Source organism: Brassica rapa, chromosome A05, assembly GCF_000309985.2.
Source record: "Brassica rapa cultivar Chiifu-401-42 chromosome A05, CAAS_Brap_v3.01, whole genome shotgun sequence".
Lineage (NCBI taxonomy): Eukaryota > Viridiplantae > Streptophyta > Magnoliopsida > Brassicales > Brassicaceae > Brassica > Brassica rapa.
In genome coordinates, this window is record NC_024799.2 from 27,400,470 (window position 1) to 27,424,824 (window position 24,355).

Sequence of the window (24,355 nt, forward strand, 5' to 3'; positions counted from 1 at the left end):
TTTTAAAGCAAATTACTTGATACCATGCACACGCATATGAAGAGTCAGACCAACTAAACTAAAGTTTGTGACAGTAGTAATCTCTCTTCAAAAGCAAATTACGTTCTTAATGTATTTGTGTTTGCCTTTTGTAAAAAATATGTTCTGTAAAAAATATGTTTGATAAGCTATTTCAAAGTTCAAACAATGGACTTTTGATTTCCGACAAAGTAGCTTTGATGTATCCGACAGAGACTAAAGTTAATTTGAATTAATACTTATTCTGTTGCTTCAAATGCCGAAAAAAGCAACTTGTCTTTACTTTATACTTAATAACGAACAAAAAGAGTAGATAAAAATTTAGAAAATGATGCAAATCTCATTTTAAAATCATGTCATATCAAATAATATGAAACAAACAAAACCCACTCAAATATTTTGAAAACGGATTAACAATTGACTAACTTCATTTAGTTTTTTTTTTTTGTAACAAATAAAATTGTAAGAAGGATGAGAAGATGCGAAAATTAAGTAAACATCAAAGACCACTTTGTGCTAGGGAAGAATCATTAAAGTGGGTAAGTAAGGATGAGAAGATGCGTCAATGGGATCAGAGGCATTCACTATCCACATTATCCATAGTTCATGCATTTAACACACATATAGAAGACTCACGGGTGAACCTGTAGTGTTATTGGAGAGTGAAACATCGAACATGATGATTTCTCACTGGGTCCAGCACACACGAGGGTGCATCTCTATCTTTATCTAGGGTTGGTGTTTTTCAGCCAACGTGGACCCGTTTATTTCCTCGACCTCACCTTCACAGGAATTTATATGAGGGAGGGATATCTCAGTAACGTTTTTCTTACGTATTTGATCATTTATTAGTAGAGTGTAATCTAAATTGAGTAAAATAAGAGCTAATTAAAAATACTATTACATGCATATAGCGAGACAGTATCCGTATTCAAATCATTCTACATGCTTTTTTGGCGACTTTTTGGTGAAAATGTTAGTAACAAATAAATGTAAAAGTTAAATTTATTGCTAAACAAGCTTAAAAACCATAATATTTTTGTACGATATAAATTAGAGAAAATTATTGATTTGGATAAGAGAAGGAATGGGTATATATAGATTGAAGAAGAAGAGGAAAAAAAAACGATTTTTGATGGAACTTAAACAAATGAAACAATCTATTTTTGCGTTTGTTCCATTTATATCAATTAAAGTAAAATTTATTATTTATGTTTACTATACAAAACTATCATTTAATAGTATTTAATCAATTTAGTTATTTCAATTAAGTTTTTAAATTATACAAAACTGTCTTAAAAATATTAAAAATATATTTTTGTAGAACAAATTTTTTTTAGAAAATCTTACATTTAAGAATGGAGACAGATCTATTTTCACCACCATTTTTCAAAAAAAAAAGTTTTATTTTTATTTTTAAACTAGTGTTTAATTATATATTTTTAGAATCTGAGACTAGTGTTCTAAAAATCGGTATGGATGGCGCATAGGCATCCCCTTAGTCAGCAAATCAAACTTAAATGTAATGATTTCTTAAATGATTTTTTTTTTAAAATCAGTGTAAGTATCCATCTAATCAGTAATCTCATACAAAATATTTAACTACCGCCTAACAATTTTTTGAACATTGGCCGAGAACAATAACCCGAGCCACACATTGTTATAGATTGTTTATTAAGAAAAACTGAAATCGAAAATCCATATAGTTTATGCAGACTATATGGCAATGAAGATCAACATTTATCATTAGTTAATTCATTTTCATCAAAGGTAGAACAAACAGAAAAAATTTCATCGATTATAAAATTAATTTTATTGATTGATGCAGTTACATGAATTTATTGATGTATTTTTTTTTTTAGATTTAGACATGCAATCGTCTAATACAACTAGATATTGATTGTTGGAGGACCTGGCGGAACATGTCTACATCTTCCCTCTGGGGGACATCCCGGTTTGTACGGATTTACTGGTTCCGGGGGTGGACACGTGCCAGGACTACAGCCAGGGGGACGATCGCCACCACGTATTGGTGGATATCCAATAAATTTTCCAGCTGCTGGGTTGCTGATCATAAACACACATGCTGCTATGAGTATTGCAACGACCATAACCCTATTTGTTCCTTTTAGATTGCTCATGATTTGTGTCAAAATTAAATGTTTACAGAATAGCTTATTAAGTGTTGTGCTAGTTGGTATGAAGAGGGTTTTTATAGTGTGTATTTTTTTTGAAAAACATATCTATCTATATATGTTACTATTTAAGAATTTGCTTATTTGTCATTTTTTCATGATTTTTAGATAAATCATTAATTTAATTATATATTTTTATTTTGATATCTATATATATTTATCATGATATCTAAGATAATTAATAAACATTAACATATTCTAACAGTATATATACTATTATTTATAAATATATATATACTTGTCATCTTTTCTATGATCTTAGGATAAATCACTAATTTAATTAATTTTTTTTTTGATATCTATATATATATATATATTTATCATAATATTTAAGATAATTAATAAACATTAACATATTCTAACAATATATATACTATTATTTATATATATATATTTAATATACTTATCATGATATTAAATAAAATTAATTTATAAATAGATATTAACAATATCTACCTATAATATCATCTTTACTTATATCTTATATTTAGTTTAAAATTTTAATTACTAATATTACTAATATTATAGCCAATTTCTATGATTTTTATCAAAAATATTGATCAAATACAAATTATTTGTTTATTCAGTTTGATCGCTTAATAAACCAATTAAACCTTTATATAGTATATAAGTATACTAATATATCTCAATTAATCGGTTTTATTGGTTTATTCGGTTTGACCGCTTAATATATTGAACCATATTCATATACTACAGTTTCTTAAAAATAACATTCATTCGGTTTATTCGGATCTGAACGTCAAAACGTTACTTTTGTATATAATTAAGGAGTTATGTAATGGAAAATTTACACATTTTGAAAAAAAAAACAAGATGACAAATAAAGAGTGGTATGAGTAATTATGATTTATCGTATAGTGTTGTACTTGCCGTTTGTTACATTGCCAATTGTTAGTTCTTTTTACTCTTATAAATGTGTAAATTTTCCATTACATAAGTCCTTAATTATATACAAAAGTACTCTTGTTGGTTAGTCCGTCCGGACTTACGACTATTGGATTTAATTAAGACCAGTATTATGAAATATCGCATTCATTTGATTCAACATTAGAAGATGTTGTTAGAGCGCAAATTATAAAACCGTGGACACCACTTGTATTTTTCTTTCTTCAAATCAAATTCAGTCATCTAAAATAGTTCAGCGAACGGAGATCAAGAACCAGATCCTAGAGCTCTAACTAAAAACTTCAAACTAAAGCTTTATAATCTAGACAAAGTACTTATCTTGACAATCTGGGTAAAAAATATCACTGAGTTGTTTTTCTTACTTCTTCAGACGTTACATGAAACTAGCTTTTACCATTAAAAATGGATTAATTGACTACTTTATTTTGTTCTTGTTAAAAAAAATTCAAGAGTTCAGGTTAGGATGGGAAGATGTTGCGGCGTCAAGGCGATCAAAGCAAGGCACTCACTATCCACATTATCCAATAGCTCATGCATTTAATACCTACAGAAGTCACACGGATGAAACACCGAACATGATTTCTCACTGGGGTCCAGCCCACACGAGGGTGCATCTCTATCTCTTTTTTTTTTATCTAGGGTTGATGTTTTCGGCCAACGTGGACCCGTTTATTTCCTCGAACACACACCTCTACTCTACAAGAATTTATACGAGAGAGGGATATATAAACAGTAAGGATCAACTAGCCAAATGAAATTTGGCTTAGCAATTGACAAATTAAAACACGGGTATGGAGTTTAATTTTTGGAATGTTTTCCGGTGTTTTCGAGTTATTTAAAGTATTTTGTAATTTATGGCTTCTTGTCACTGAAATACTATTGTGCTAGTTATGCAATAATATTAGCTTAATTTAAATTAACATGGTTTTCAGTATACCATATATATAGGCATCAGTTTTCTCACAGAAAAATGCTTATCGAACGTTTTATTTATCTGGGTCTTGACTGATAATTAGTGGAATAAAAAAGTGGAAATGAAAATGTGAAAATGAAAATGTGAAAATGAAAAGAAAGAAAACTGTCAAATGAAACGTAACATTTTCATCTAACAAAAATTGAAGGAACATTTACCTCTATTTTTTCACTTTGTTATAGTAAATGAGCTGAAATGTTTCCACTTGATTGAATAAAATCGGAAGAAACAGGCTGAAGTAAAATTTCACTTACTTTACTTTACACTAATGATGTCATACAGCCAGAATAAATGTTTTCTTACATATTCCAGAAGAAACAGGTTTTCTTACATATTCCATTATTTATTAATTAGTAGAGTGTAATGTAACTAAATCAAGTAACATAAGTTAATAAAAAGACCATTACGTATAACGAGTCACTATGTGGATTCAAATATTTCTATGTTATTAACAAAATAAATGTCAATTCTAAAATTATTTATAAACAAGCTTAAAAACCAGAAAATTTGAACGATACAAATTATTGAAGTATTACGTGTTGTATGAATTTCATCTATTTATTTTTCATTTTTAATATTTATAATATTCATAAGAAATGGTACGTTGGGAGTATTTTTTTTGTTTAATAAATTTTACTTATTGCATATATTTATATAACCACGTATATATGTATATAGTACTTTCCCTCTAGATCAAGATGAAGTCATTGTCAAATTGACTTTCAATTTTTAGGTCAGATTCTTCAATTGTAATCATGCATGGGCATGATGATGTTTAGCAATTAACGATGTTGATGATCATTATATGCTTTTATAATTTGAATGAGAAATTGTTTTATAATCAAGCTAATATTATTGTGCCCCTTCTTGATTGTACTAATAACCATATTTTAACCACCCCCTCCCAAAAAAAAAAATTGACGACATGGGTGTATGACATGTTTTCGTCATATCACATGGTTGGCCATTTAATATATATATAGCAAAAATAAACTTGGAATTTCTATGTGATTTTGAAGGCTTTTTTCCTGTTTTCGTAATCGGGTGTAGTAAAACACGAGTACATTTTTTGTGTTAACTTATGTCGAGATTTAAACGTGATGTGCACATTTCAAAACCGTTTTAATCTAAACACTGTAAAGAAACCATATATAATACCACTATCACACTACGGTATTTAAATGTTTGCGACAAAATAACGACTGATGTCTGATGAGAAACTGAAGTTTTCTTATCGACTAATCCCCGAAACAGTGAAGTTTAAAGAGTTTATATATGTTTCCCTATAAGATTGTACAATGTTGTAGAAATAAAGTGTCTAGCTTTCGTTCTCTCAACCAATTAATCGGTTCCATAGACATTTCGCCTAGAAACAGAGGTTCCTAATATCATTTGCCGTCATTTTCTACGTGTTTGTTCTGTATTTTCATAAATGGTCAACTGTCTAGCCTATTGTACTGTGTAGTTACTCATGTTTAATATAGCACTAGATTTATCCCAACATTATATCATATCCTAAGCATCGATCAGAAGGGAATGTTTGCTTATTACATACATAGTGCAAGTAATCTGAAACGGGTAAATGAATATTCACATTTACATGAATAAATATACCTTAATCTCTAGTTTTCCTTTTGACTTCACAGTAGTTAACAAACAAGACAGAAGCACATGGAGGAACCATACTACAAAAACGCTATGGTAGACCAAGACTTTAGTTTAATAAATTCCTTAAATTTTATTTATTTCAATTATTTTTGTCGGCATTATTATATCAAAATTATTAATTTACACTACAAGAAAACGTAAGTTTAACGAGGATAATTAACGAGGAAAAATAATCCTCGTAAAAGTACGTTGATTTTACGAGGAAAGTACGTGGAAAAAAAGAAGCATCGTTATTTCGTCGTAAGGTAACGACAAAACAATTTCGTCGTAAAGACGATGTAAATTGACGTGGCTTTTACGAGGAAACACTATTTCCTTGTAAATACCACGTAAACTTCGCGAGTTCTTTACGACGAAATACTTTACGTGTACTTAACGAGGAAATTTTGAATCCACCAACTTGGTAGGTAGCTCACGTTTTTTTTTGGCCATCCAATTAATTTTCGTCGTAATTTCACACGAGGCTATACTTTTCACACATATGAGTATGGTAGACAGCGGACGACCAGTAACTATGGAATATGTGTGAAAGGGGAAATAGATTTCTACGGGATCTTGACGGAGATTATTGAAGTCGAATTTCCAGGGATATTGAAGCTGAAATGCGTCCTCTTCAAATGTGAATGGTTCGATTCCGTCGTCAACAGAGGTGTTCGGTCTAACAAATTCGGTGTAGTTGATGTCAACGGTGGACGAAGGTACAACAAATTCGAGCCTTTCATCTTAGCTTCACAAGCAGGCCAAGTTAGCTTCCTTCCATACCCTCGAATGAGAGATTCGGGTATAAATTGGTTAGCTGTGATCAAAGTTACACTTCGAGGACGAATTATCAGTGGAGAAGAACCACCATTGCAAGAAGAACAGATAAATGAAAACGAGTTTTAATGAAAATAATGATGTTTGATTTAATGAAAATACCGAGTACGAAGATCTTACCGACGATGCCACAGACGAAGCTGTTGAAGACGAGTTTTAATGAAAATAATGATGTTTCTAGTGATGACGAGAATGTTGATGTATTCGATTGATGTATTTGATTTTATGTAGTTTGTTTTATGAATAAGATAATGTGGGAGTTTGATTTATGAATAAGGTAATGTGAAAGTTTATTTTAATTATGAATAAGGACTTGTGGTTTGGGGTTTAGAATATTTTATAAATAGGGTTTGAGGTGAAAGAATAGATTGAGGTTCAAGGGTAGATGGGTTTGGGGTTTGGAATATATGAAGTAGAAGATAAGGAAGATGGGGTTTGGGGTTTCGGATTTTAGGGATTTATACGTAATACTCGTTAATTCCTCGTAAGCCAAAATCGTCGTAAGGTTGTCGTAAGGCCACGAGGAGTTTACGACGAAATTAAAAAAAATAAAGAAAGCGGGACACGCTAATTCCACGCAAGCCAAAATCGTCGTAAGGTTGTCGTAAGGCCACGAGGAGTTTACGACGAAATTAAAAAAAATAAAGAAAGCGGGGCATGCTAATTCCACGTAAGACTCTCTGAGTGAATGAAAATAAGGAATTGTGGTTTGGAATGAAAATAAAGATAGGGTTTGGAATATATGAAGTAGAAGATAAGGAATATGGGGTTTGGGGTTTCGGGTTTCGGGTTTTAGGGATTTAAATGGAATACTCGTTAATTCCTCGTATGTTAACGTCGAACTTACGACGAATTCCTCGTAAATACCACGTAGGACAGATTCGTCGTAAATACCACGTAGGACAGATTCGTCGTAAATACCACGTAGGACAGATTCGTCGTAAATACCACGTAGGAGAGATTCGTCGTAAATACCACGTAAAGTAAATGATGAACGCGGCCCACTTTAATTCCACGTAGGACGGAATCGTCGTAAACACCTCGTAACCAAAATCGTCGTAAACACCTCGTACCGTAAAAACTAGAAAAAAAAAAGAAAAAGAAGAAATATACTGGATTTACATGTGGCAAGACTTCCAGCAATTATATTACTTAAGTCTCACCAACATAAATTTCAATATCTTCTTCTCTTCCTTTTTTTTCAAATTTTTATAATTTGAATAGGATTGGATTTGAGAGTATGAAGTGAGATAGGGTGTGATTTGGGAGTTTGGGTGTGGGTTGAGAAGGAGAGTTACGGGTATATTTATAGGGAAGCTTTTCTCGGTAATTCCACGTAAGCAAAATCGTCGTAACGTCCTCGTACCTAAAAAACACGGGCCTTTGTAATTCCTCGTAACTTCCTCGTATAATAAAACGCGGGCCTTTGTAATCTCTCGCTGTTTCGTCGTAAAAAAAAACACGGGCCTCTGTAATTCGTCGTAAAATTACGAGGAATTTGCGACGGAATGTAATCTTATATATACACCCCGAGCGCTCACTCTTTCTTTCCTCTCTACTTCCTCTCCACTTCCTCCCTGTTTCGTTGCAATGGTAAGCCTCTCTAATTCCTCTCTAATTTGGTTAGTTTAGGTAGATTAGGTGGTTAGTATAGGGAATTTAGATAAGTTTACGGATCTTATGTTATTTAGTGTTGATTAGGTGGATAATGTTGGAAAATATACTGTTGACGGAAATTTAAAAAATTAAATTTTTTTCTCAGGTTCGAAAAGGTAGACTTACTGCCCATTACAGAGAGATGTTCGGTGAGCCAGGTAGTCACCAACCGACGACTCACATGCCGAGGCGGAAGTAACGGCGAGGAGTGATGAATTCTACCGGGCGATTAACGACCCTTAGTTCTTTTTAATTTCGGTTCTTGTATTATGAATTCAAAACTTATTTATATATAAAATATTTTGGTTTTGATTTTTTTAGAATTTTAATTTTATTAATAATTTAAATAATTTTTTTAATTATAATTTTTTTTATTTCTGTAAAATAACGAAACGAAGTAATTTCGTAGCTATTTTGCGACTTCTTTACGTGGAAGCTTAACGAGGTTTTTACGAGGAAATGTTTACAAGGAAATGACGTGGAAAATTCACGTGGTCTTTACGAGGAAAGCTATCAAGATATTTACGTTTACTTTACGAGTATTTACTTTCGAGTTATTTACGTGGCTTTAACGAGGAATGGCTTTCGAGGTATTTACGAGGAAATTTAGCGACGTCCTTACGTGGAAGCTTTACGTGGTCTTTACGACGAAATATTCTTCTTCGCTTTTACGACGAAATTATTTCCTCGCTACGTTACGACGAATTAGCGAGGATATATGCGTTACGACAAACGTATAACGACGAAACGGGTTTCCTCGCTAATTCCTCGTAACACTGCTTTTACGACGAAATCACGAGGAAAACTGCCCTCGTAAAACTTGTGTTTTCTTGTAGTGTTACATTAAAATAAGGCAAGCATATCACTTGTGAATGGCGGGCCCCATAAGAAAGACAACGAATCCATGGAATCAAAACACATGTTTGAAGCTGACAACTTTCCCATCTATGGGTCCCATACTGTCTTAGCTGTCATTTTATTCTAATTTTAATTTAAATAGATATAAAAAATCCGACAAAACAACACTCTTTTGTTAATATTATTGGTTTATCTTTTCTTCTGTAGTTGACAAAAAAAAATCTTTTCTTCTGTATTGTTTCAATAAGTTTGATTGCATTTTATAAACTAAATGTATAATTTAAAACGGATTAGTTAAAGCACTAAATGAGAGAAATACAAAATAAAATAAAAACCTAAAAATATGGAACAGAAAGAAGAAAAACTGCACCAACTTGGCCTTTGTCCACTGGCTTGGATTATTCCGGTAATGTGACGCCATTCATGACATCATTATCTCTCGACAACACTCTTTACGGTCCAACCAATCCCAGCATTCACGTGGCAGCATCTCACCCGTTCAAACAATAATCCACAACAATGAATTCGATTATATTTTATACCCACACGATCCAATATTTAGCCCTTTGTTTCAAACACATCTCACATCCTTCTGTCTCTCTCTCCTCAAACGTTTTAGTATTTGAAAGAATAAATCAAAAGAACCAAAAAAACCTAGAAACAAGACAATCTTTGTTCTCATCTCGTTTTCTGCTCACCTAATTTATTACTTATTGCTAATCAGTATCAAGCAAGATGATCAATTTTGAGGCGACGGAGCTGAGGTTAGGGCTGCCGGGTGGCAATCACGGAGGAGACATGGCCATGAAAAATAATGGGAAACGAGGATTTTCTGAGACCGTTGATCTCAAACTGAATCTTTCATCCACGGCTTTGGATTCGGTTTCCGGAGTTGATTTAGAGAATATGAAGGAGAAGGTCGTAAAACCACCAGCCAAGTACGAAACTAAACTTTTATCTATATTCCTATTAATGTGTATTCACGATCCTCTAAAGTAGAAGTAGTGATATATATGAATGTATTGAAATAATTAGATTATCTGTGAACAGATTAGGAAATAGATAACACGAGCCGGTTATGGGTTATCTGAGATAGGCTTTAACACGCTGAATGATTACGCTAATTAGAGCAGCTATGCAAATTATTCTCTAGAGATCTGTCATTTTTTTAGTTTTGCTCCATGTTTTCAACAGTTTTCACATAATATTATTTAAATGTGTGATTAATAATAGCCAATAATAAAGCTAGGTTGATGAGTGTAATGTTTGAAGGTTTGGTCGGGAAGAATGAAGAAAAATACAAAACATAAGGAATCTTTACTTTATCTACGTAAACTAAATTAATATTTGGACAACTACATCCACCTAACATCCGACACGTGTTAAGCAACTAGATGATTTTACATACTTTTTATTAAATACGCTAATTAATTTATTTTTTTGTTCAAAAATACGCTAATTAATATAATTGAAATTATCAACTAAAAATAATTACGGAATTTCAGGGCACAAGTTGTGGGATGGCCACCGGTACGATCTTTCCGGAAGAACGTCATGTCAGGCCAAAAGCCAACCGCTGGAGATGCCACCGAAGGAACGGAAAAGACTTCCAGCAGCAACGGAGCCACCTCCTCTGCCGCAGCTTACGTGAAGGTTAGCATGGACGGCGCACCGTACCTAAGAAAAATTGATTTGAAACTTTACAAAACATATCAAGACCTCTCCGACGCCTTAAGCAAAATGTTCAGCTCTTTTACCCTAGGTAAATATAAAAGACGACAATATCTATATTAAAAACTTAAACTCGTTATTTAATTTTTTTTATAAAAAATTCAGGCAACTATGGACCACAAGGAATGAAAGATTTTATGAACGAGAGTAGGTTGATCGATCTTTTGAACGGATCAGATTACGTTCCAACTTATGAAGATAAAGATGGAGACTGGATGCTTGTAGGAGACGTACCGTGGGGGTGAGTGTTATTATATATAAGCTAATAAGCATATATTATATGTTTACATAATTTAGTATTTTTTTGTTGCAACTAAACACATATATTTGCTTACGTTTCATTTGTATTATTTTTTTAGGATGTTTGTTGATTCATGCAAACGCATAAGAATAATGAAGGGATCAGAAGCAATCGGACTTGGTTAGTATTTTCAATCCAGAATTTACTGTGCACTCTTAAGATTATGTGCACTTTTGTTAATACTATTATCAATTGACTGCAGCTCCAAGGGCATTAGAAAAGTGCAAGAACAGAAGCTGAGAGCTCTAAGAAAATGACCGGTTCGATCCGGTTGGATATCTCAAACCGAGAAAAGCCAAACCGGCTCGAAACTACTGTTACGAGCAGGGAGTTTGCGTATAATATTCATAAATAATAATTAATATTGTGGTGTATTACATTTTATAAACTCAAACCCTTTTTGTTATATGTATAATATTATATACATATATGAATATGTATATTAGGTGGCATCTATGTATTTCCGCTTTGAACACCTTTTGTTTTTACGCATTATTGTATTGTCTATATGGTTACGTATCCGTAAGACATCTTAATGTGTTACTTTGACGTGACAAAGTATCATTCACGTTTAGTGTATTACATTACTATTTTTCATTTCAGCGGATCGTTAAATGACTTGAAAATGTTAATGGTCGTAAACCGATAAATTAAATTTAATAATTTCTTCAATCATTTTCGTATGTATTTCCTAATTCCTATTGGTGTTCTTGAGTATTACATATATCATTTTTGGTCTTTCTTCGTTGAACCACATATGAAAACTTTAAATAGATCAAGGTGATGTGCGATAGTGGACTGTGCAAGAGCATGTGCATAATCCGATAATGTAGAGTTGTTGGGGGACAATATATTAATGAATCACAAATAAAATTAACAATGTCTTTAATATGCATGCTCCATTATTGATGATGTACGCTGTCATCCATCGCTTAAAAAAACAATAGGTGACAACGATGATATTTGTTTTATCTATTTCTTGTTAATTTATCTTACTCTGGATTAATACACCAAGAACAAATAGTAATTTAGTTGTAAAACTAACCTAACCACATATATATATCTGTACAATTAGCCAACAAAAAAAGTTTTCCCGAATAGCTGTTTCAAAATATATAGCTGCTTACAGACAAAAGAATAACTGAAAATTAACAAAGAGAACTAGATTCCGATCCACCATTTTTAAGGATGGATATATCTTTTGTTTTACACAATTTAGAAATTTAATTTTTTATAATTTAATTTAATCATATTTGTATTTTTTTTTGTATAATATTTTTTTTAAATAATTAATAAGAGATTTTAATAATTATATTAAAATAGTTGAAATACACATATATTGCTGTTTTAATAGAATAGATTAGATTACATCCGCTATATATTGCTGTTTTAATAGAATAGATTAGGTTACATCAAGCGGAGTAGAAAAAAAAAATCAAGGTTTTGCTATAAAGTTGAATTGAGATCAATATTGATAGATCGAGCATATTCCTATAATGATACCAAGTACGAACCAAGGCAAGCACCGTTACATATGCTTCACTCAAGAAGAAAGGAGATTAGGTTAAACTATGAATTGAATATGAATAGAAAAGCAGAGATAACTCTTTTAATGTATATGCATGCAATATCATAGTTTAAACCATTGCGGTAAACATGGATAATTCTTTTAATTTGGCAGATCTGGATTGTAGGTACAAATATTTTACTGAATTTTTATTTAAAATGATAAGGCTCTTGTATACATTTATAGAGAGAGAGAGATGCATTAGACCACCAACAAAAAACTTATCGATCATGAAGACCGGACTTAGCATAACCATCATACTGTTATCATACACGGTGGCTGGTACGGACTTCCAAGCCGGAAGTCAGACTTGGGAAGCGGGGCTAGGGTCCAAGGAGCTAGTGCGTTGAACATACGCGCCACCTACCATTTCTATAACCCTGAGCAGAATAACTGGGATCTGATGGCCGTGACTCGTGAGTGCTTATTGCTCCACGTGGGATGCTGATAAAACCATACGCGTGGCAGTGTAGGTATGGCTGGACCGCCTTCTGCACACCGGTTGGTCCTCAGGGTCATGATTCTTGCGGCAATGCTTGAGGGTATACGATTATGATTTTGTATATATTCTTTTTACTAGGGTATGCGTTATATATTTATAACAAAATGATTTTAGTTATAAATATCACAAACAAAACTGCAGTAGATAATTTAATATTGAAATTTGCTTGTCAATATATATTTTTTCTTTTGAAAATCATATGTATTTTTATAAAAATTCAACCTGTCCCCCTTGTATATTAGATAATATATACGAAAGCTTAATGACATCAATGTTAGTGTGTTAGTGAATTTGAAGGTATCATATATAAGCCGGAGTTTTACTGTAACTAATCAAAGCCGGATTTTTTAAAGGTAATCATAGACTGGTTTTAAACAACCGGTGTGATGAACTTTTGGTTCTAACTTGATGGAGGTGAGGAACGTCATGACGAATGCAGTAGTAACGGTGAGAATAGTGGACCTTTACAAAAGATTGGATAACGATGGTGTTGGCTATGAGCAAGGTCAACTCATTGTTGACTATGAATTTGTTGACTGTGACGATGAACTAATTAATCAGCCTGGTCATTCTTAAAACATCCTTGTTTCGGCCATTGATCGCGTTTGATATTAATCGTTTTAGAGGTCAAGATCTATCTACACTATATAATAAAAAGGCCTATGTTGTGTTGTTCTTGGTGGTTTTCAAGATATTTGGCTCAAAAGATCAAAAGAATTTCTCACTTTTTTATTACACAATCCAAGACCATATCAAAATCTTTTTGGTATATACAGTTTATGAACAAGAAAGGCTTTATTGTTTCTTATCTTTTGTTCTCTTTACACAAAGTATATACACAGCCATAAAGTGATTCTCTTACTTCCCATCCTTTAAAAGAAAATCTTACAATCACATATACACTTATCAATATGTCTGCATCACAGAACATGCAACTGCTTGTGCCCAATGTCTCAATCTCTGCTTCACTTGTTGCGGATTGTCCCCTAACAAAAAACATCCAAAAAAACTAACACTCAGTTTCATGACTTTCATCATAAATGTTTAGCTCTCTTTTTTTACCTGGACACACGATCTTTAATGAATCTGAATCAGTTTTCTTCGGGCTACATGGTATATTCATCGAGAAAGCTGATGCAGATGCGCTGCTGCTACGGCTACTGCTAGGTGAAGCCAGAGGTGAGAGGTGACGATTCACTGCAAAGTAAAGATCAAGAGCTGGTAATGTATTGCAAAGCTTTTGTCCTGCTTCTTCATTGAAACCAAAACCTAGCTCAATGGATCCTTTAAGCTCGTTTAAATCCTCATCGGTTAGTTTCTTCTGTTCACTAAGATTGTCTGAAACGCGCATCTTCTTCTCTTGAATCATTATCATCTGACGTTTTCTTCTTTCCCAAGCAATGTCTCTTGGTGACTCACACATAGATAGTTGTTTTGTTAACCGTTGTTTTGGTTTCTGTGAGGCTAAAGGCGTTGTTGCCGCCGTTTTGACCTCTCGAAGCGCCGGTGTTGAGACCGAAAATGTAAGGTTTTCTCTTATTCTCACCATCTTTTATATATATCACTTGACGTGTATATCAAGCTAATATGTTATGAGATGTGGCTTGTGAATGCAAACTAGGGTTCTTCTTTCTTGGTTCTTGTGGGTTTTGTTTAATGTATGTTCTTTGTGAGATGGCCGCGTTAGAACATGTTACGCGGCCAACAAAGAGGTTAAAGTGGGTCGGGTTGATCAGATATGTCTTGTTTATTACGCTCTTTCTCTAGTTAGGTTTTGCCCAACCCGACCAGAGATAAACTTTTAGGAGACTCGAGGTGCTTTAATGGAGGATAGTAAGTTAGTTTCCACCACTGATATATGCAATGGATAGAGTCCAAAAGCTATTTTCCTCCATTGTTTTAATTAGAGACTTCTTTGTTTAGATCAATGACCATACCAATAAAAGAGTTTTAGACGTAATCTTAGTATATCTCAATCATGTCAAACTTTCAAAACTTTTTTACAATTTTTGAAACAATATGGTATGTGAGTTTCTATTTTTAAATATTGAATTCATGCTGTAATCTTTTTAATATCTCTAACCATATGCTAAACATAGCTGTTCAAGTAATCTTTTCCTCCATGTATTCTCTTACTACTTCTGCTTCTCTTTCAGACAGAACAACAAAGAACGAGAAAACACCAACATCAGTGACCTCATTGCGTAGAAGACAAGCCAGACAAAACGATAAAATAGAAAGCGAAGAAGAGCCTTTACTCAAAGCTGCATTCATCTTTTCCTCTTTATTTGTGCTTAGATACTTATAGAATATCTTTTTTTTTGTCAAAACTTATAGAATATCTATGTAATGGAATTGCTGTAAATTCCTAATAAGAATCGGATCCAAAGAATATTAGGATGTTCTGTCTACTCAAGCTGAATATTAACCTGTTATGTGATACTCCAAGGAATATGATGTAAAGGTTTAGCATGGTAAGACCACCTCCATCCATTAGGACCCCTAATGGGTACTTAAAATTAAATTAATATATAATGTAGTGATTTGAAAGGTTAAGTACCTCTATTAATCTAATTTATTTTTCCATCTTCCATTGGCAGGACCACATTGGGGTACTTAAGTTTTTTTTTTTTTTTTTTAAGTTGAATGATATGAAAGAAATTGATACATAACATTTTTATTAAAAATGACATAAGAGCATATTAAACATACAAATATAAACAGTAGACGAGAAAAAACAGATTAGTTGAAATCTTAATTTGTTCCAAATTTTTGCCATATATGCTCAACCAAATCCGCTTTCAATCGTTGATGTATTGTTCGATCACGAACTTGATTCCGAATACTCATCATATTGCCGAGATTTGAAGGCATATCTGTAGAAAACGAGAGATCCACTTCTGAACTTCGGTTTGAATCCGATGTTTCGAAAATCGAAAGATCAAACTGGGTGTACCCATCTCGTTCGTCTTCGACGATCATATTATGTAGAATGATACAAGCTCTCATTATCTTTCCAATTTTTATTTTATCCCATAAAAGAGCTGGATTTTTGACTATAGCAAACCGAGCTTGCAAGACCCCAAAAGCTCGCTCGACATCTTTACGTACAGCTTCTTGATATGTAGCGAATAAAGATGCTTTTGGACCTTGCGGAAGTGGAATAGATTGGACAAACGTAGCCCATTTTGGATAAATACCATCTGTGAGATAGTAAGCCAAACGGTACTCGTGTCCGTTGACAGTGTAGTTAACTTTCGGAGCTCGACCTTGTAATATATCATCAAAAACTGGTGATCGTTCAAGAACATTGATATCGTTTAATGTACCTGGAGGGCCGAAAAACGCGTGCCATATCCAGAGGTCTTGTGAAGCTACAGCCTCAAGAACAATTGTTGGCTTTCCGGACCCCCGTGTATATTGTCCTTTCCATGCGGTCGGGCAATTCTTCCACTCCCAGTGCATACAATCAATGCTTCCTATCATCCCGGGAAATCCGCGTATCTCTCCAATATCGAGTAGTCGTTGAAGATCTTCTGGAGTGGGGGTTCTTAGATACTCAGCTCCAAATAAATCTATGATTCCTTGAACAAAATGTTCTAAGCATAAAAGCGCAGTAGTCTCACCAAGTCGGAGGTATTCGTCGACCGCATCAGCTGGGCAACCATATGCCATCATACGAATTGCTGCCGTTGCCTTTTGTAGCGGAGAGAGACCTAACCTTCCAGTAGCATCTCTTCTCTGTTGAAAGTATGGGATTTCAGCGGAGAGTCGATCAGTGATTCGCATGAACAACGACTTGTTCATTCTAAAACGGCGTCGAAACATGTGAGAAGGATATGTTGCATCTTCACTAAAATAGTCGTTCCATAACTGTAAGTGCCCTTGTTCTCGTTGTCTTTCAATGTAAGCTCGTTTCTTTTTTGATCTTGAAGCTTCTTGACGATTTTCAGCTCGAATGAGAAGATTATCGAATTGTTGATCGAAAATTTGATCGAACTTTTCATCCATAAAGTCGTCAAAATTATCAGAAGAAGAAGCATCCATTTAGAAAACGGGAGAGTAAATTTGAATTTATTAATGGCAAAGAAATTTTGAAATGGTAAGAAAACGGGAGACTTGGAAGTGAAATTAAAATGGTCAGAGAACGAGAGTTGTTGTTGTTGTCAAATGGGAGACTTGGATGAGACTTGGATAAGAGAAATGAGAAGGAGAGTTTTTTTTTGAAAGAATGAGACAGTTGTTTCGAAAATGAGAATTGATATGTTTGACACTGGTTTTTACGACACACACTTATAGAAAACATACAGACTCACAAATTGTAGAAAACAATTTATTAAAAAATAGAGACAGCTAGTTGTCTTGGCTCCTTCTGTCACAAGAAGATGTCTTCGGTGTTGGCTCCTTCTGTCACAAGAAGTTGTTAAGTCTTGGCTTTATTCTCCACCTGCAATAGACACAAGCAAAACGTGGTGAGTCCCAGATAACAAAGCCACGCAAAAACAACTAACAATCCGTTTCATAAAAATCCATTAACCATAAATCATACAGAGTTAAATCATACATAACAATCAGAACCATAACAGACACACACTTATAGAAAGCATACAGACTCGAAGATTAAGCTAAAAACAGAACACTTCTAGATAAAGACTTAAGACAGAACACCCAAACATACAGACTTGCAACTTAAGACTCATGCGAACAGCTCAGTAAGAAGCTTAATTTTAACTTGCATTTCTAGTTCACTTAATGGCTCAGACTTAGCAACTAGGCGCGCAAGCAATTTTTGTTTGTTAAGAGTTGACTTCAAAGCAAAATCTTTCTGCCTAATCTCCCAAAAGCTTTGAAACTCCATCTCTTCTGCTTCCAAATTCCCTTGCTTCCTCACTGGCTTCTTTCCTTTCGCCTTTGCTGCTTTGACACCTTCTGGCCGAGCCATGCCTTCTTCCTCTCCGTGGCTTACAGGCACTGAGGTTGATGACTGGTCATCTAACTTCCTTCTCTTTGTCTGAACTTTATCCTTGGTAGCAGACGAAGCAATCCATTTCTGATCATATCGTAGCTCTAACCAGGCATGCTCTAATGTGAACTTAGCCTTGTGATCATTGAAGAAAATCATGTGAGCCAACTTCAAAACGTCATCCTCGTTCTGTCCACTCGATCTCTGCTTCGTTGCCGCTTCAAAACACCCAACAAACATACAGACTCCCTTATTAATCTTACCCCATCTCGCTTTACAGTGGGTTGGCTCCCTCTTTTGCGCGCCATCCAGCTTTGGACTCGCAGCAAAGTAAGCAGCAATGCGTTTCCAAAACGCAAGTGCTTTCTGCTCATTGCCAATCACTGGGTCTTTCGAGGTGTTCAGCCAAGCACTTATCAGGACCCCATCTTCTCTTGGTGTCCATTTTAGTCTCTCTTTACGGTCAGACAAGATCTCTACATCGTCGTTGCCATCTTCTGGACCGAACATAGAGGCCTCCGACGCAGACTGATAAGGCTCACGAGGGACAGGCTGATAAGGGTTTTCAGTGGTTGGTTGTTGACTGTTTAACAGGTTTTGAAAGCTACAATGTTGAGTATAAGGATCCATAATAGCTTTGGAGAAGGAAAGTAGATGGAGTTTTTAAGTTGTTGAAGTTTTGATGTTGTAGTTTTTAAGCTACAATATGTGGTAGTTTTAAAGGGAAGTTTTTAAGTTGGTGAAGTTTTAATGTTGTTGTCGTTAATGTTTTTTAGTTGTTGAAGTTTTAAAGGGAAGATTTAATGTTGTTGTTAATGAAGTTTTGGACCATCAATATCTATATCTATGCCTTCCAAAAAAAAACAACCGCGCAAACAACTCACTTCAAACCATTTAATTCCCAACCATTTACTAACAACCTAGCTAAGCTAGCGACCATTTACTAACAACCATCAAAGCTAACAACCATTTAATTTTCGGGTTCCATTTACTAACAACCATCAAAGCTAACAACCATTTAATTTTCGGGTACCATTTACTAACAACCATCTAATTCTCGGGTTCCATTTACTAACAACCACCTACTTAGACAGAAAATTTAATTTACCTGTTCTCAACTGTGAATTGAAAGACAGAAGCTTTGATGGTTGTCTTCAGCTACCTTTCTTCCACGCACATCCTCAGCCCTCGCACAACCAACAAACCAAGTTTAATTAAAACATTGTTCTCTGTAATGAGATAAACGAAAACAAGAACAGAAAAGTAAAAAAACCTTAACAACAACAGAAAACAACAACATGTTCGTATGATCATGTGAACACAGAGCCTTAACCAATTTTAATAACACAAAATAACTCATAAGTCATAACTTAAGCATTTCGATTCCACAAACAATCAATCCCAACATCGCTACTTAATACAAAACAGAGGAATCAAAACTCTAGTACTAATCTAACAGATTGAATCAAAACTCTAGTACTAATCTAACAGATAAACCAAAATCCAGACAGCAGTAACATAAAAATCAAATCACACGGATGATTTCTTACTGATAAGGAGATCGAGACGAGATTCCCAGAGAGACGACGAGGATCGGGACAGAGACGAGTCTGGAGAGAGACGACGAGCTTTGATTCAGAGACGCCGAACTGCAACAGAGACGCAGAGATATTCAAGAGAGAGACGCCGAGATTTTCGAGACAGAGGACGCCGAGATTTCGAGAGAGAGACGACGAGGCTCGACGGAGAGAAGGCGAGGCTCGGGACAGAGACGACGAGGCTCGACGGAGAGAAGGCGAGGCTCGGGACAGAGACGACGAGGCTCGATGGACGAGGTTCGCATCAGAGTCGCCCAGAATCGAGAGAGAGAAGACGGAGAAGTCGTGAATGCATGTCTTTTGGTGAGTCGCGACGAAGGAGAGAGAGACCATTGAGAAGCGGTCCACTCAGAAAGCGCCACGATAGGGCTTCCTAACAAAACTAAAAAGCCCAATTTTAGGAGCGATACTAACTTAATTTGGCCTTTTTCATTTATTTTTTTTTCTGTTTTGTTTAGTGACTTGGGTTTAGTCACCCCGATGGAGATGCTCTAAGTATTTGGTTACCACTTTTGAATAGGAAGGAATCTTGATAAAAGATAACCCATCCAGGTTTAAAAAAGAAAATGCAATAAGATACTTTTGTTCTATAATAGCCTCATATTTGAACCACCTACTCATTTATAAATACAGAAACTCTTCATCATGTGGCTAAAAGTATTTACTAGACTTATCATTGTGATGATCACCAAACAAGAACAAGAAAAAACTGTAAAAAAAAAAACAATAGAATTGAAATATAAATATATACCGTTACACATTAAATACAAAAACTCCTAAGCATTGGACTAATCATTGTGATAATCATAAAACAAGAACAAGAAAAAAGCAGTAAGAAACAAAAATAATAATAATGGAGACGTGTTGAAATCTGTACCGTTACTTTGCTTTAAATTTTTAATTTTAAATGAATAAAGCAGGTGTGAACCTTACAGAGTGCTCTGTGTTTGACTCTGAGACCGCGATGACCACCTCTCTGCTCTAATGTCTTTACTGTAATTACTAATTATATAAAATTTGTTTACACAACTTTAGCTTTTGTCTGTTTGAAGATTATGATCTTTTTGTGTATTTTAAAATGTGTGTAATGGGTGTGGTGGTGGAGGGAATTTTTAAGTAAAAAGAAAAGTCCAACTCTACCCCACCCACAAAGTGGAGAAAGCAAAAGTCATAACCTTTGACACCTTTCTCAACCCATCTCTATCTATCTCACAAACCAACAAACAACACAGGAACAATATCTCTCTTTTATTTTAATGTCCTAATCTCCCCTGGGTGATTTCTTCTTAGCTCATTATCTAATTTTGATCTTCAGGGTTTCTTGTCATGCAATTCTTTGTGTAGTTTTCCTTCTTATGAGCTAACCTTGTATAGACAAAAGATCTCACCTTTTTGCTCTTGAATTGAGAGAGTTTCTATATTTACTCAGTGCTCTTCCTGTGAAGTGATTTGGAAAGATTCAGCCAGTTGAGGAAGGAACTTATGGTGATTGGGGTTTCTCATAGAGTGTTGAGGTGTTGAAGTTCTTGATTTGGTCTAATTAGCTTTAAATGTTACATTCTTTTTCATGACTGATCGGTTTATTAGATTCATTAGGATTTTGAGTTTTGATATTTTATTCTCTTGGCTCTCTAGTTAGATTTTTAGTGTTGTGAACTGAGGAATCAGGGTTTTATTGTTCTATCATCTTAAGCTTGGGTGGAATAATATAAAATAAAAATGGAGGAAGTTGAAGCTGCTAGCAAGTTAGCTATAGAAAGCTGTCATGGAGTCTTAACCCTCTTGTCACAACAGCAAACCAGTTGTGATTCCAAATCTCTAATGGTTGAAACAAGAGAAGTAGTTTCCAAGCTCAAGAGAGTAGCCTCTCTTTTAACCAAAGGGTCAGGTCATGGAAAGTTTAGAAGAACCAACAACAACAAGTTTAGTCCATCTTTTCCTCAGCATATCTTCTTGGAGAGCCCTATTTGCTGTGGCAATGATGAGAGTAGTGATTACACTCAAGTTCTTGCACCTGAGCCTCTTCAGATGGTTCCAGCTTCTGATGAGATTGACCCAAGATACCAATTGGGTCACCCACTTAGCCACAGATGGCCACCGCCTTTTCGAGCTCCTTATCAGAAAATAGCTTACTCTAGAAGCAACAGCGGTGGTGTAAACCTAACGTTTGATGGGTCTGCTAGTAGTTGCTATACCCCGAGTGTATCAAACGGATCAAGATCTTTTGTATCATCTCTTAGTATGGATACTAGTGTCGATAGGAGCTCGTTCCAGTTAACCGGATTATCACGTGGGAAGATGTGCTCTGGTAGTTTGAAATGCGGAAGTAGAAGCAAATGTCACTGTTCCAAGAAGAGGTTCGTCAATGTTCTTTGTGACAATGTGATATCAGTTAACTGTTTTGTAACGGTTTTGAGTTTATTTACAGGAAACTAAGAGTGAAAAGATCAATCAAGGTGCCTGCAATAAGCAACAAGATTGCGGATATTCCTCCAGACGAGTATTCATGGAGGAAGTATGGTCAGAAACCTATCAAAGGCTCACCGCATCCACGGTATTTATATATATTCATCTTTTTTTTTGGTGTCTATATACTCATTTGATTCATGTGCAGGGGATACTACAAGTGCAGCAGTGTGAGAGGTTGTCCTGCAAGGAAGCATGTGGAGCGATGTGTAGATGAGACTTCGATGTTAATTGTGACTTACGAAGGTGAGCATAACCATTCAAGGATATTGTCTTCGCAATCAGCTCACACATGATGGAATCAGAGTCAGTCACTGCCTGTCCTTTTTGCTGTCTACTCTTGGATTTGAAGAAGAATGATTTTGGATTCAAGAAACTGGTCTTAGTAGTGTTGTTAGCTGTGGTTTGCAATTGTATATTCCACTTTGACATGAGTTGTAAGAGCTTTTTGTGAACTTGGATTATGTGGCAATACCGACAAGCATCAACAATTTGGCTTCAGCTTAGCATTTTCTTACTTAACCAAATAAGCTTAATTTTTAGTATAGGTAGGAGGTGGTTGTTGGAGATAATCACAAAGTTAACTTGGCGAACAAGTTACACTAATCCTAATCGAGATATGTTTAGGATAGTTAGTTTTTATGAGTTTAGGAAATTTAAAGTCTCTATACAAGAAGATGCAAGAGTTTTAGAGATTGTGTTTTGGAGTGATTAAGTTTTGAGTTATTTTCTTAAGCTAATAAAAAGAGTTCTTTATTGTGATCATATACAATTTTTGAGACTATATTTGGTATCAGAGTGCAAGATAAGTTAAAAGCCTTACGATGGGAGGATCTTTGTGTCCGCATAATGTTCGCTGTTAGGAGGAGACGAGTGTGTGCAAGTTTGGGACCTTGAGTAGTAGCTTGGTAAACAACACACATGATAGCTTGCTCCTGTTTAATCTCAAAAGCTGTCAAGTACAAAGAAGGGCTCTTCATCAGATTACTTCTTCTTTAACGTTTTGTGTCTGTGGTTAGAGAGATTACATGTATTGTTCACATAATAGCCTAAATTATGTAAGAGTTGAAGCTGGACACTTCATCTGTAACAAACGACAAGTTTTTTTCTCATTTAAAAAAAAAGTTGTTACGACTTGAGGAATTAACAATGAACAGCCAAAGACATGTCCCAAAATATCCAAGTTCCATGTTCTGCAACAAGAAGGCCATTCATTTTAAGACAAACCATTACATACTACAAGAACACTTGGACTCACAAAATGAAGACCAAACTTTGCTTTGTCATTCCGTTTCTAACTCTCATTGCGTTTCCTCTGGTGTGATCACGAGCTTATATGATTTTTTTTTTTTTTTCACTCCGTCTTCAGAGGTTGGAGAGATTAAGAAGACCGAGTGATTAAAGAAGGCCCACGGTTTAGGTTGTGAATTTTGGATGGAGGGCGGCTAAGATAAGATAACTTAATTTAAAGAAACTATCTCTAAGAAACTCGTTAAACTACGATTATACCCTTTTCATTACAACCTGTATAAATTAAGAAGAAACACGGAACTGACAGAAAAGCAAAGAGACAGCAATTATGGGTTGTCGGAAAGCATTTTTGCTTCTATACTTTCTATTTTTAGTCCATATCCACCACAACCACTCTTTTCACGCGATCTCCGCTGCTCCAAACCATGAATCGAAGCCGGACGGTGAAGCTTTCATTGGCAAAACCGCGGAATTATCTATCGTTGTTAAAAAGGGTGGTGGAGGCGGCAGAGGCGGCGGAGGTGGTGGTGGACGTAGTTTTGGTGGAGGCGGACGCAGTTTCGGTGGAGGTGGAGGTGGAGGCCGCAAAGGTGGAAGAGGAGTGGTTCCGTTAGTTGGAGGTGGTGCTGCTGCTTCCCACCACCGTGGCAACCATTCAAGCGGTGGTCGGGAAAGTGCTAGCGTTTGGTTTGGTTTATTGACTTTACTCGGTTTGGTTTTGGGTTTTTAGGGTTTACTTATTTTGATTGCCGGTTTAGGTTAAATGTTTGATGTCGGTTTTGCTTGCTACTGGTTTGCTCTCTGGATATAAACACCACTCGGTTTGGTTTTGGTTTTTAGGATTTTTTTTTTTAATTTTGATTGC

General features: G+C 35.0%; 6 protein-coding genes and 1 pseudogene across 6 annotated transcripts; 4 read left to right on the forward strand and 3 right to left on the reverse strand.

The window, feature by feature from the left end:
* The first annotated feature begins 9,846 nt into the window (after positions 1-9,846).
* LOC103849138 (auxin-responsive protein IAA16) lies at positions 9,847-11,383 on the forward strand. The gene is made up of 5 exons (NM_001302010.1): positions 9,847-10,049; positions 10,617-10,873; positions 10,948-11,083; positions 11,202-11,263; positions 11,346-11,383. Exons 1-5 carry the CDS (start codon positions 9,847-9,849, stop codon positions 11,381-11,383), a joined length of 696 nt encoding a protein of 231 aa, NP_001288939.1.
* A 1,189-nt stretch (positions 11,384-12,572) lies between these two features.
* LOC117133994 lies at positions 12,573-14,086 on the forward strand (annotated as a pseudogene).
* LOC103849137 lies at positions 13,921-15,005 on the reverse strand. Its single transcript, XM_009125941.3, has 2 exons — positions 14,275-15,005; positions 13,921-14,198 (listed from the first exon to the last, which is right to left on the reverse strand). Exons 1-2 carry the CDS (start codon positions 14,759-14,761, stop codon positions 14,119-14,121), a joined length of 567 nt encoding a protein of 188 aa, XP_009124189.1. The 5' UTR covers positions 14,762-15,005; the 3' UTR covers positions 13,921-14,118.
* Positions 14,869-20,111, reverse strand: LOC103849135 (putative nuclease HARBI1). The gene is made up of 2 exons (XM_033291330.1): positions 19,284-20,111; positions 14,869-17,659 (listed from the first exon to the last, which is right to left on the reverse strand). Exon 2 carries the CDS (start codon positions 17,257-17,259, stop codon positions 15,967-15,969), a length of 1,293 nt encoding a protein of 430 aa, XP_033147221.1. The 5' UTR covers positions 17,260-17,659; positions 19,284-20,111; the 3' UTR covers positions 14,869-15,966.
* On the reverse strand, positions 17,909-18,805 carry LOC103849161 (glutathione S-transferase T3-like). Its single transcript, XM_009125969.3, has one exon. It carries the CDS (start codon positions 18,803-18,805, stop codon positions 17,909-17,911), a length of 897 nt encoding a protein of 298 aa, XP_009124217.1.
* A 907-nt stretch (positions 20,112-21,018) lies between the features above and the next one.
* On the forward strand, positions 21,019-24,325 carry LOC103849134 (probable WRKY transcription factor 39). Its single transcript, XM_009125939.3, has 3 exons — positions 21,019-22,130; positions 22,202-22,327; positions 22,388-24,325. Exons 1-3 carry the CDS (start codon positions 21,493-21,495, stop codon positions 22,533-22,535), a joined length of 912 nt encoding a protein of 303 aa, XP_009124187.1. The 5' UTR covers positions 21,019-21,492; the 3' UTR covers positions 22,536-24,325.
* Positions 23,819-24,220, forward strand: LOC103849133 (keratin, type II cytoskeletal 1-like). The gene has a single exon (XM_009125938.3). It carries the CDS (start codon positions 23,819-23,821, stop codon positions 24,218-24,220), a length of 402 nt encoding a protein of 133 aa, XP_009124186.1.
* Positions 24,326-24,355: the final 30 nt, after the last annotated feature.